The sequence below is a fragment of the Harmonia axyridis genome, chromosome 2, assembly GCF_914767665.1.
Source record: "Harmonia axyridis chromosome 2, icHarAxyr1.1, whole genome shotgun sequence".
Classification (NCBI taxonomy): domain Eukaryota; kingdom Metazoa; phylum Arthropoda; class Insecta; order Coleoptera; family Coccinellidae; genus Harmonia; species Harmonia axyridis.
This window is the reverse complement of record NC_059502.1, coordinates 52,060,881-52,070,932: the sequence shown is the minus strand read 5'-3', so window position 1 is coordinate 52,070,932 and position 10,052 is coordinate 52,060,881. Positions and strand designations below refer to the sequence as shown.

General features: G+C 34.4%; 1 protein-coding gene across 1 annotated transcript in view; it reads left to right on the top strand.

Annotated features, from left to right (window-relative positions):
• The first annotated feature begins 333 nt into the window (after positions 1-333).
• The window catches only part of LOC123672277 (phosphatidylcholine:ceramide cholinephosphotransferase 2-like), a 93,984-nt gene continuing 84,265 nt past the window's right edge, over positions 334-10,052 (top strand). The window contains exons 1-2 of the mRNA XM_045606324.1: positions 334-439; positions 9,298-9,516. Of these exons, the coding sequence (XP_045462280.1) occupies positions 432-439; positions 9,298-9,516 (227 nt within the window). The 5' untranslated portion in view covers positions 334-431. The remainder of the gene's footprint in view (positions 440-9,297; positions 9,517-10,052) is intronic.

Genomic DNA, 10,052 nt, shown 5'->3' with positions numbered 1-10,052 from the left:
CGATTTTCTTGAAGAATACATACTTTTCAAAACGATTGAATACTATATCCCTAACTCTTGTGTAGCAGTATATTTTGTGATGAATGCGAAAATAATCAACCATAGTGTAAGATTTGGACCGTCAAACAGTAAAAATTCCAACATAGCTTCTCCCGATTGAAAATGAAATCCTAATCTACCTGGAAATGTTTTATGTTCCTATGTACATATTGTCACCTATTCGCGTTCAACACAAATCGTAACCACGGCGCATGCATAGCCGATTCAAGGACATTGAAAACACGCGGCCGGTCTGGATCAGTCCAGTATTTATTTCCATTTTCATAGGAAAGTTTCAGTTTCACGGTTCCATCGATTCAGCCTCGATCGTTCGCTTTCATCATCAAATTGACGTAGTGACCTGGCCGTGTTATTTGCCAGTTAACAGCGAAATGACATAGTAAATATTAAATCTGCTTCTCAGCACAAATATAGGCTAGGACAGCACCTCTTTTCTCTGCCTTCTATCGAGCAAAAGTATGTGTTATATAGTTGTGATTAATCTACTGTATTCCAATGTCCATTTTATGTGTTAAAAAATACCTTCTTTTCTTCATGCGTAACCTAACCTGGCCTTCCTAATAACCGATTCGGAAATTCTTGGAAATTAAATGTAAAAAACACCAAAAGGTCATATCCTAGTTTTTTATTTTTTCTTTCCCAGACTATATACCACATCCAATTAAAAAAAAATCTTGATGCGTATAGAAGTGGATTCGTTCCTACATATCTTCTTACCTACCTACTCCAGATCCCAAATGTAGTCTACAATGTTTACCAGTTTTGCTTGGAATTTCATGTATGTTTAAGGTTGTAGTGACCTTTGTTTTCTGAAGATAACAAAACCATTGTCAAAACTGCGTTTAAGTATTCCTCATTACAAAATTTCAAAATGCATCAATTCTTCTAAATCATGTAACAAATATACACCAAATACTCATAAATCAAAGTGAAATTGCTAAAGATCTTGTATCATCGTAGGTATATATATAGGGTGATTACTGCGATCGCCTATTCGACGTTTATTGAAAACTAATCATAATTTTGTGATGAAAATTTGTATGTTGAGATTTAAGACAATGATCATTCTCCCTAAAAGATTTTCAGATCTCTACAACTTCCGGTTACACCGGAACCAGTCTTCGACTTCCGGGAAACACAGAGAGTAACTGAAATTCGATGTTTTGATAACTAAATTTGACATTTCATGAATTGTTATCAATTATGCGTAATTAAAAATTTCAATAGTTTATGGATTTCTCAAAATACCAACGAAAAATTGATTACAATTAATGAAATGTCAAATGTAATTAACGAAACATCAAATTTTAGTTTCTTTCTGTGTTTTCCGGAACTCACAGACTATTCCACACAGTTAGAAATTGCGGTTTTTCCTCATTTTAAGTCCTTCCTCGATAACTCTCAAAGTAGTAATTTCAGGTATAGGGTTTGCTTAAGTAATCTCCCCTCTTTTTATACGTAGAATTGACTGAAATAATAAAAAATATAGGTTCTAATTTGAAAATCTTGAGTTTTGATGAGTTGTCCAAGTTCATGATCTTCTGATAAACACCGTGTACAGTTATTGGTCCAAACCGCAAACAGTCTTATAATACGATGTATATGCAGAATCGAAAATGAAAAAGTTTTTTTCGAAAGAAACTTTTTCTGCAGAAATATTCAAAACAATGTGAGTCCTCGTCGCCACCATTTTTTTCATAGGAATCCCATCAACTCATGAACCGTTGAGTTTTTACTCAAAGTAAGTCATATTGCTGAAATTGTCATCAAAAAGGCCTCTCTAATGATGCAATAGTATTTGTGATTTGAAATAAGGAAGCTGTAGAGGTCTCAAAATATTTCAGGGGAATGATCATTGTCTCAAACACCAACATGCATATTTTAGAACAAAATTATGATTAGTTTTCCATAAAAGTCTAATAGGCCATCGCGATGAATCACCCTGTATGGTTCAGTGTTATCGTGACTAATGTTTTTCTCTGATTGATCTAATCAACAGTCCATGTAAAGATTTCTCTTCTAACAAAATTCAGTGTAGCTACCATGCACCATTCACAAGGAAGAATCAAAGTATATACCATGTAATCTCTTCAAGAAAGATTTGAGCCACAACTACGTTATTACGAATGACATCTACCGAAGTTTTGACAACAAAAATTCTATTTAGAATTAACGTAAATAATTTTTTGTATGATTGAAATGAATAGCCTGAAACAAAATTTTTTTATTGTTGATAAAATAAACGGTTAAAAGACCTGAATGTAATTTCAAATCATTTCAGCTCTAAAGAAAAGCGTTATTATTTTTCAACTCCTCAAGAATTACAACATCTTTACAATCCAAATATATAAACTACTAAGCCAGCTTGTCTACCTTACTGACAGATGTACATAGCCAGCTTATAATTCTGCTTAGCCAGCACAACTACTTGGCTGACTGATCTACTGAGCCTTCAGACCTAGCTGTCAGATCAACCTAACCGGTAAATTGTATATATACTTACACCATTCCTGTCTGTCTTTATGAAGAAGCTATATTCGGAATGGATTCGGCTGTTATATTGAAATGTAGGTATATTATTTATCTTCATTTTTCATATCAACATGAAATAAAATCGATTCTCTTAGAGCACATACATCGAACTAATGGAATTTATTTGTAAAGGTCGATTGTATGAATATCGTGAATATCAAATTCATCCAAAAGTAAATCAAATGCTTTTTTTTTTAAGAAAAAAATTCTTTGTGAATGAAATAAAACATGTCAGTTTTTTTCACACTGAAGCAGAAGCGTATGCCTATTGCCTTCCATACTAATGAACAACTATAGACTATACCTTTTACTATTGAATCTTAGAAGGAGTAACCTACTACCTAATAGACAGATCTGCTAGGTATATATGAAAGTTGAGTATATCAGCCGGATGAATTGATAGCTTCAGGTTATTCTTCTATTGTATAATTTATAAAGAAATACAATGTACGATTAATAGTATGTAGTATGTATATTATTTCATAAGGGCGAGAAGTGTCACTTTGCATGGCGAGCTTGTGTTTACCCGCCGAATACAGTGAATCAAAATATCACGTTGTTATTGCACGTTTGGAAAAAATTATTTAGGGTGCACCCCTAATTATTGAATACCAATTATGCGACTCTGAATCTGATTTGAAATCTGAAAATTGGGTGTATAGCTTTTAATTCATAATTGATTTATGGGCACTGGATCTAAAGACAAGGCGGATCTATTGAAAGTGTTGATCTACCGGCAATGTGGATCTATCGAAATGTGGATCTATTCGAAATGTAGATCTATTGGCAATGTGGATCTACCCGCAACGCTGATCTATGGGTTAAGTAGATCTACCTATAAGAAAGATCTATGGGCGTACTAGTTGTTATGACTAATCTACTAGAAGGACTACCGTACTAGACAGATCTGCATGGTATATCTTCAAGTTGAGTATATCTGCCAGATAGATCTGCCGAGTAGGTAGATAAGCCAGCTAACTAGAATTAGGTTAATCTAGGTAAATCTGCCGGCTCAGTGGAGCAGCTGGTTTACTATTAATGATCGATTAATAATAGTATTATGATATACAAATTCAAGCCAACTGAGAATTTACTTTCAAATATGTAAATACTTGTAAATGAATATTGGACGGTATAGCAATGGACATACCCTTCTGTGTGAATGTGAGAAGTCCTGATTTTAATTTATACAGGGTGTCCCATAAGTGGCACGTCACAGTGACACCGGAGGTAGGTCAGCTAAAGAGAGACCTAACCAGCCTAACATGACCCCAGTAAAAGTTGCATGGTTTTCGAGTTATTACCAAATTACGTTTTTTAGTGAATTTTCACCTTTTTTAACATTGTCAGGGTCAGAATTCTGCTGGAAAGCTCTCGAAGCTTATTTTTTTTGTTGTAATGGAATCTTAAATAGTTATTTAAGATGACATGAGTATGATTCTGTCAAAAAGTTATGTGGATTTCCGTAAATTAATGGATAAATCTTGATTTCAATTGTTAGCAAAACGAGAACTTCGACTTTGGACACCTGCTGTGAAAAAAAAATCCTTGAAACAAAACGAGCAAGTAACTTCAAAAAATTGGGCATTTTAGACAGATTCAGAAATGGTACAATACACGAATCTTATGCCCATAAAACTAGGTATTTTCATCATTTTACCGATGCCCTACTTAACTAAGTTGAAACTAGGAACCCCGCTATCAGGTAATTTTGCCGCTTGCTATGACATTACATTTGATACCGGGCTTTGTTATTATTTGTTAAAGTCACAATAGGGAAAATGTATTAAAAGTAAGAGGAGCATCCCAAATTCTTTGTCTAGTGAGGAAATCTCAGAATCCCTTCGAGCTAGAAAAAAATGAATGGCAAATTTTTGGGCTCGATTTTTTATAAAATTGATTTGGCGAAAACCGCAACCTTGCGAATTCAACTATTTTCAAGGTGTAAGAGAAAATTGTGAAATGGCGTGAAATGAAAAGTTCTCATAACTTCTTTATTACTGGTGCGATAAACATGGAACAAATACATTCTACAGGCACATTTTTGAGTAGAATCAATTGGTGTTATCATTTGTTTTTTATTGCAATTAGTTTTGAAGTAATAATACAACGTTGTTTTCTTTATTGGAAACCATAACAATTTTTGAAATCGCTTTTTTCCCTTTTTTCTCCTCAAAAATATATAACATATAAAAAATATATACATACAGGGTGTAACGTCAGTGACAGACCATAGCCTAGTGATGAATACAGGTCATCCAGACCTTTCAGAAAAGTAGCTTGTTTTGTATCCTGAGACTGTTTGTTTCGGAAATACAGGGTAATACATTATTATTGGCCTAAATTTCTAATTTCCATAACTTGGGAATCAGCAGTCCGTGTTATAACACTCAGTGGATGCGGAAGGTTCACAATGAAAGGTATTTGAACAGAAAGCTATAAAATCCGAAAAATTATGAGATAAAATCGAATATTCTGATGAAAGAAATAAAAACAAGACCGTATTTCAAAAAAGGTACATAACACATGAATTCTTTCGTTCGCTACTCTTTTGAAAAAAGTGTGCCATTCAAAGTAAAAGTTGAATTCATTAGACTAAATTATGTATTTTTTCATGACAATAACGATGTTTCTTTAAAACGTGTAAAAAATATAGATTTCGAAGTCTAAAAGAAAAACTCTATAATCCAAGTACAGCCCTGAAAATATTGAAATTACATTGATAGTTTTGAAGAGTTGCCTGAAGTGAATAAACCAACAAAATCGGACTGCTGATTTCCAAGTTATGGAGATCAGAAATTTGGGCCAATTTCCATGAATAACCCTGTATCTCCGAAATTTACAGCCTAAGGATACGAAACAAGCTACTTTCCTGAAAGGCCTGGATGACTTGCACTAGGCTATGGACAGTCATTCATGTCACACCCTGTATAAATCATTAAAAGTTTCAGTTTCACGAGGCAAAACAACCACGTGATAATCTGTAAACTTTTTTGCATTTTTTTCAATATTCCATCATGAAATTTTGGTGACAAATCTCAGATTCGGATTCAGCACCACAAAAAACATATGAAATCGAAGAAATCGAAACTACCCCTAAAAGGGAGTTTTTACAGAGACAGATAAAATTATGCCAATATTCCACTATCGTTTGAGCCAGAACGGTTTATCGCACAAAAAAAACTTAATGAAAGTAATTTGTGGGACATTTTATATCAAGGGTGTTTTTTAGAGCTATAGAACTTTAAATTGCAATAAAACAACGATGGATTATTCGATTGACATGAATATTATTTATCCGCAAGATAATCTTGTGGCATTACATTTTAAATATGATTTCTGGCATTCGACTGCCACGGCTGGCTCGGATGTAGTCCAATCTGGACGGCAATAACACGGCGAACGTTGTCTTCCAAATGGTCAAGGGTTTGTGGCTGATCCGCATAGACCAATGACTTTACATAGCCCCACAGAAAGTAGTCTAGCGGTGTTAAATCACAAGATCTTGGAGGCCAATTCACAGGTCCAAAACGTGAAATTAGGCGGTCACCAAACGTGTCTTTCAATAAATCGATTGTGGCACGAGCTGTGTGACATGTTGCGCCGTCTTGTTGGAACCACAGCTCCTGGACATCATGGTTGTTCAATTCAGGAATGAAAAAGTTAGTAATCATGGCTCTATACCGATCACCATTGACTGTAACGTTCTGGCCATCATCGTTTTTGAAGAAGTACGGACCAATGATTCCACCAGCCCATAAAGCGCACCAAACAGTCAGTTTTTCTGGATGTAACGGTGTTTCGACATACACGTGAAGATTAGCTTCACTCCAAATGCGGCAGTTTTGTTTGTTGACGTAGCCACGTAGCATTTGGGAGACAACATTCGCCGTGTTATTGCTGATATACGGCCACAAATGTTGGAAAAAGTCATCGAGAATTGGACGTCCAGATCGGACTACATCCGAGCCAGCCGTGGCGGTCATATGCCAGAAATCATATTTAAAATGTAATGCCACAAGATTATCTTGCGGACAAATAAAATTCATGTCAATCGAATCGTTGTTTTTTTGCAATTTTAAGTTCTATAGCTCTAAAAAAACACCCTTTGTGTACCTTTCATAACAAGTAATTACGGTGTCATGAAATAGTCAATTACCATTCGGATATTTAATTTTCCCTGTGAACAATTAGCTGCCTTTATGATATTACTTACGAAAATAACAAAAAATGTAATCAAATATGACATTTTTCAAACTGTGTGGCGAGGACTAGAAAATGGTCATTCTAATAAATAATACCTAAAGCATTGAATTAGCGATATCGAATAGAACAGTTATTTGATTCGATTATTATATTTATCGTTCCATCATTCAATATCTCTTTACTAAAAGGCATGCGATTAATCATGAACAGTTTTCGATAATACCATCTTCGAATAGCGACGGTACAAGTCATGAATAATTTGTTCATTAAAAAGTGGGTATTTATCTTCCAATTGGAACACTTAATATTAATATTTGATTGTGGAAAATGACCTATTTCCACGGCAAAATTTCTATATACATTATTGATTTCAGATAAAGACATATCATCCCTCTTCTGCTGACGTAACTGTGTAAATTCCTTAGAGTGTAATCTACTCAACTTGTGCCCTTAATCTTTTCTAGGCCATCATCGAATTGATTATTGGCGGGAAGGTGGTTGTTCTTTTGTTATCGCATCTCGGGAGCGAAAAAACGATGACAAGCGAGAAGTAGATTACATTATTCTCGACATGAAAGCACGCGATTTTCGAAGAAACAAAGGACTGAGAAATGTCGTGTTCTGCAAAATTCATAATAAACATGATAGTGAGGTGGCTCTCCGAATAATCATGTTTTTTCATCTATCTATTCCCAAATCACTTTACATCGCTAAATATTTATTCGGATAAGAAATCATTTCAGCTGCTATTAGAATTCAGATTATTATTGAGGCAAAACCACTTAGATTTTATGTTACTGTATATTTTTTGTATATAGGAAAATGGACCTATATTACCTGAATCCAAGTGCCTTGAATCTACAAACGTTAATACTAAATAGGAAAAAAGAAGTACAGATCTCAAATAACAGCGGATTTGAACAGATATCTCAACGAAACGAGTGTCACGTCGCTTGAGCTCAAGTGCACAATACTAATGTACCAAATCTTTCAACAGACGTAATAATCACAATTATTACGTCTATTGAATGATTTGATACTATTTATTTATATAGAAGTAATAATTATAATTATTTCTAAATTATATAATATATAACATATATATTGGTGTACAACTTTGCTTCCATCGTTTTGTAATGAATGGCTGTAGTGGTAAGTGGTAGTCGAAATGAAAAGATCGTAGATGTCAAAGAATAAACTCAGGTATTTGTGAACATTGTGAACGCAATCGAAATATTATTCGATATGTGTCTGTATCATAAAATTATTCTCCATTAAACATGTCAGCTTAAGTGCCGAATTGCGGGAGATTTCAATTTTCTGCTTCAATATGAAGAAATCTGCGGCTAAGGCTCATTGAATGCTCTCAAATACTTATCGTGAGCCTGCTATTAGTGAATGAACGTGCCGAGTGTGTTTTCAACGCTTTGAGAGCGGTGATTCTGACATCGAAGACCAGGTGGAAGAGAGACAGTTTTCGAAGATGCAGAATTGGAGACATTACTTGATCAAGACTCGTGTCAAACACAACAAGAATTGGCAGGATCATTGGGAGTGATGCAACAAGCCATTTCAAAACGCCTAAAAGTCATGGGAATGATTCAGAAACAAGGAAATTGGGTGCCGTACGAGTTGAACCCGAGAGATATTGAACGGCGTATATTTGCTTGTGAACTCAAACACTCAAACAATTACAGGCAATCGTTATCGAACGCAATTAATGCTTATGAGCTGAGGATTGAGAGACAAACGGCCGCAATTCAACGAAAGACATGATTTTACAATGACAATGTTCGAACCCATGTTGCGAAAGTGGTTAAGACATACTTGGAAACGTTGAAATGGGAAGTCCTACTCCACCCGCTATATTCTCCAGACGTTGCTTTATCGAACTATCACTTATTTCGATTGATGGCACGCGGCCTGGCTGACCAGCACTTTTGGTCTTATGAAGAAGTAAAAAAATTGGATCGATTAGTGGATCGCTTCAAAAGATGACCAGTTTTTTCAATGCGAGATTCGTATGTTACCCGAAAAATAGGAGAAAATAGTGGCCAGCGATGGAACACACTTTGAATCATAAATGTATAACCAGTTTTTCACAATAAAGTATCGAATTTCGGAAAAAAATGGTGGCAGCAAAGTTGTACGCCTATGTATAATTATAATTATAAGGAATGTTTGTTTTATACAAAATAATGCTCTTAAAATCATATACGGAGATATTCTTCAAGTCCGAAGAATATGGAAACAAATTTTTTACCACTGGGGGTTCTACACCTCTTCTTCGTTGTTTTCCTGAACAGATGGAATTAAAAGAAAAGAATCAATTCTGAGTATGCTGTATGATCACGAAATCTTCATTATTATCGACCATTAGATCCGTAACTACTTCTAAAAGCAGATCGTATACTAATTATTAGTCTTTATTGCTATCTTTTGCATAATCATTAGTAGCCTACTTAATCTTGATTCTTGTTGAACAAAATATTGTTTCAGTGGTCCTGCTGAAGACGAAGATAAAGATATTGAAGAGAAGAACCAAAATTCCACATCCGTGAAAGTTCCTGAATCCATAGATTCAGACCCAGATTCAAACCAGCTTTGGACGACTAACTGTGATATTACTCTAAAAGGATATTCTTTACCCCAAAATGATTTCAAATACGTGGAACAACTTAATATAAAACCTATCAATCAAGAAGAAATTCTAAAGTGGTATGTATATTTGCTTTTTATATTCTTAGGAAGAGCATAGTTTCTTCTTTTAATATCGAGAAAACAATCTCGGAAAATATCCGAAAGTGATAATAAATATAATGGAAATGTGTTGGTATGATGACAAAATTATTGAAAACGAATAATTTTTAATAGGTGTCCGGGTTTCTATGTCCCTAAGTATCTATACATACAGTGTATATCAGCCAAATGGAATAAATTTTTTGATACATAGATGTTCGAAAATGTTTGAAAGAAAGCTTAGTCTCGGAAGCTACAAAGCAGTTACTGATACCAAATTATATACATAGATCTATTTTAATAGCCGTTATCTATTCAATTTTTCAGAAAATGCTTTTCAAATTCCATATACCTATATAATATCGCATATCTATCTTTATCTATTTCAAAAATTTTGATACGCATTTTTCGAATTCCACTTGATTTCAGCTCTCTGTCTTAATTTAACGTAGAATTGGTAGATATCTTCAGTTTTTTGAAAATAATTTAAGGTAAACATAGAACATAAAATTCGT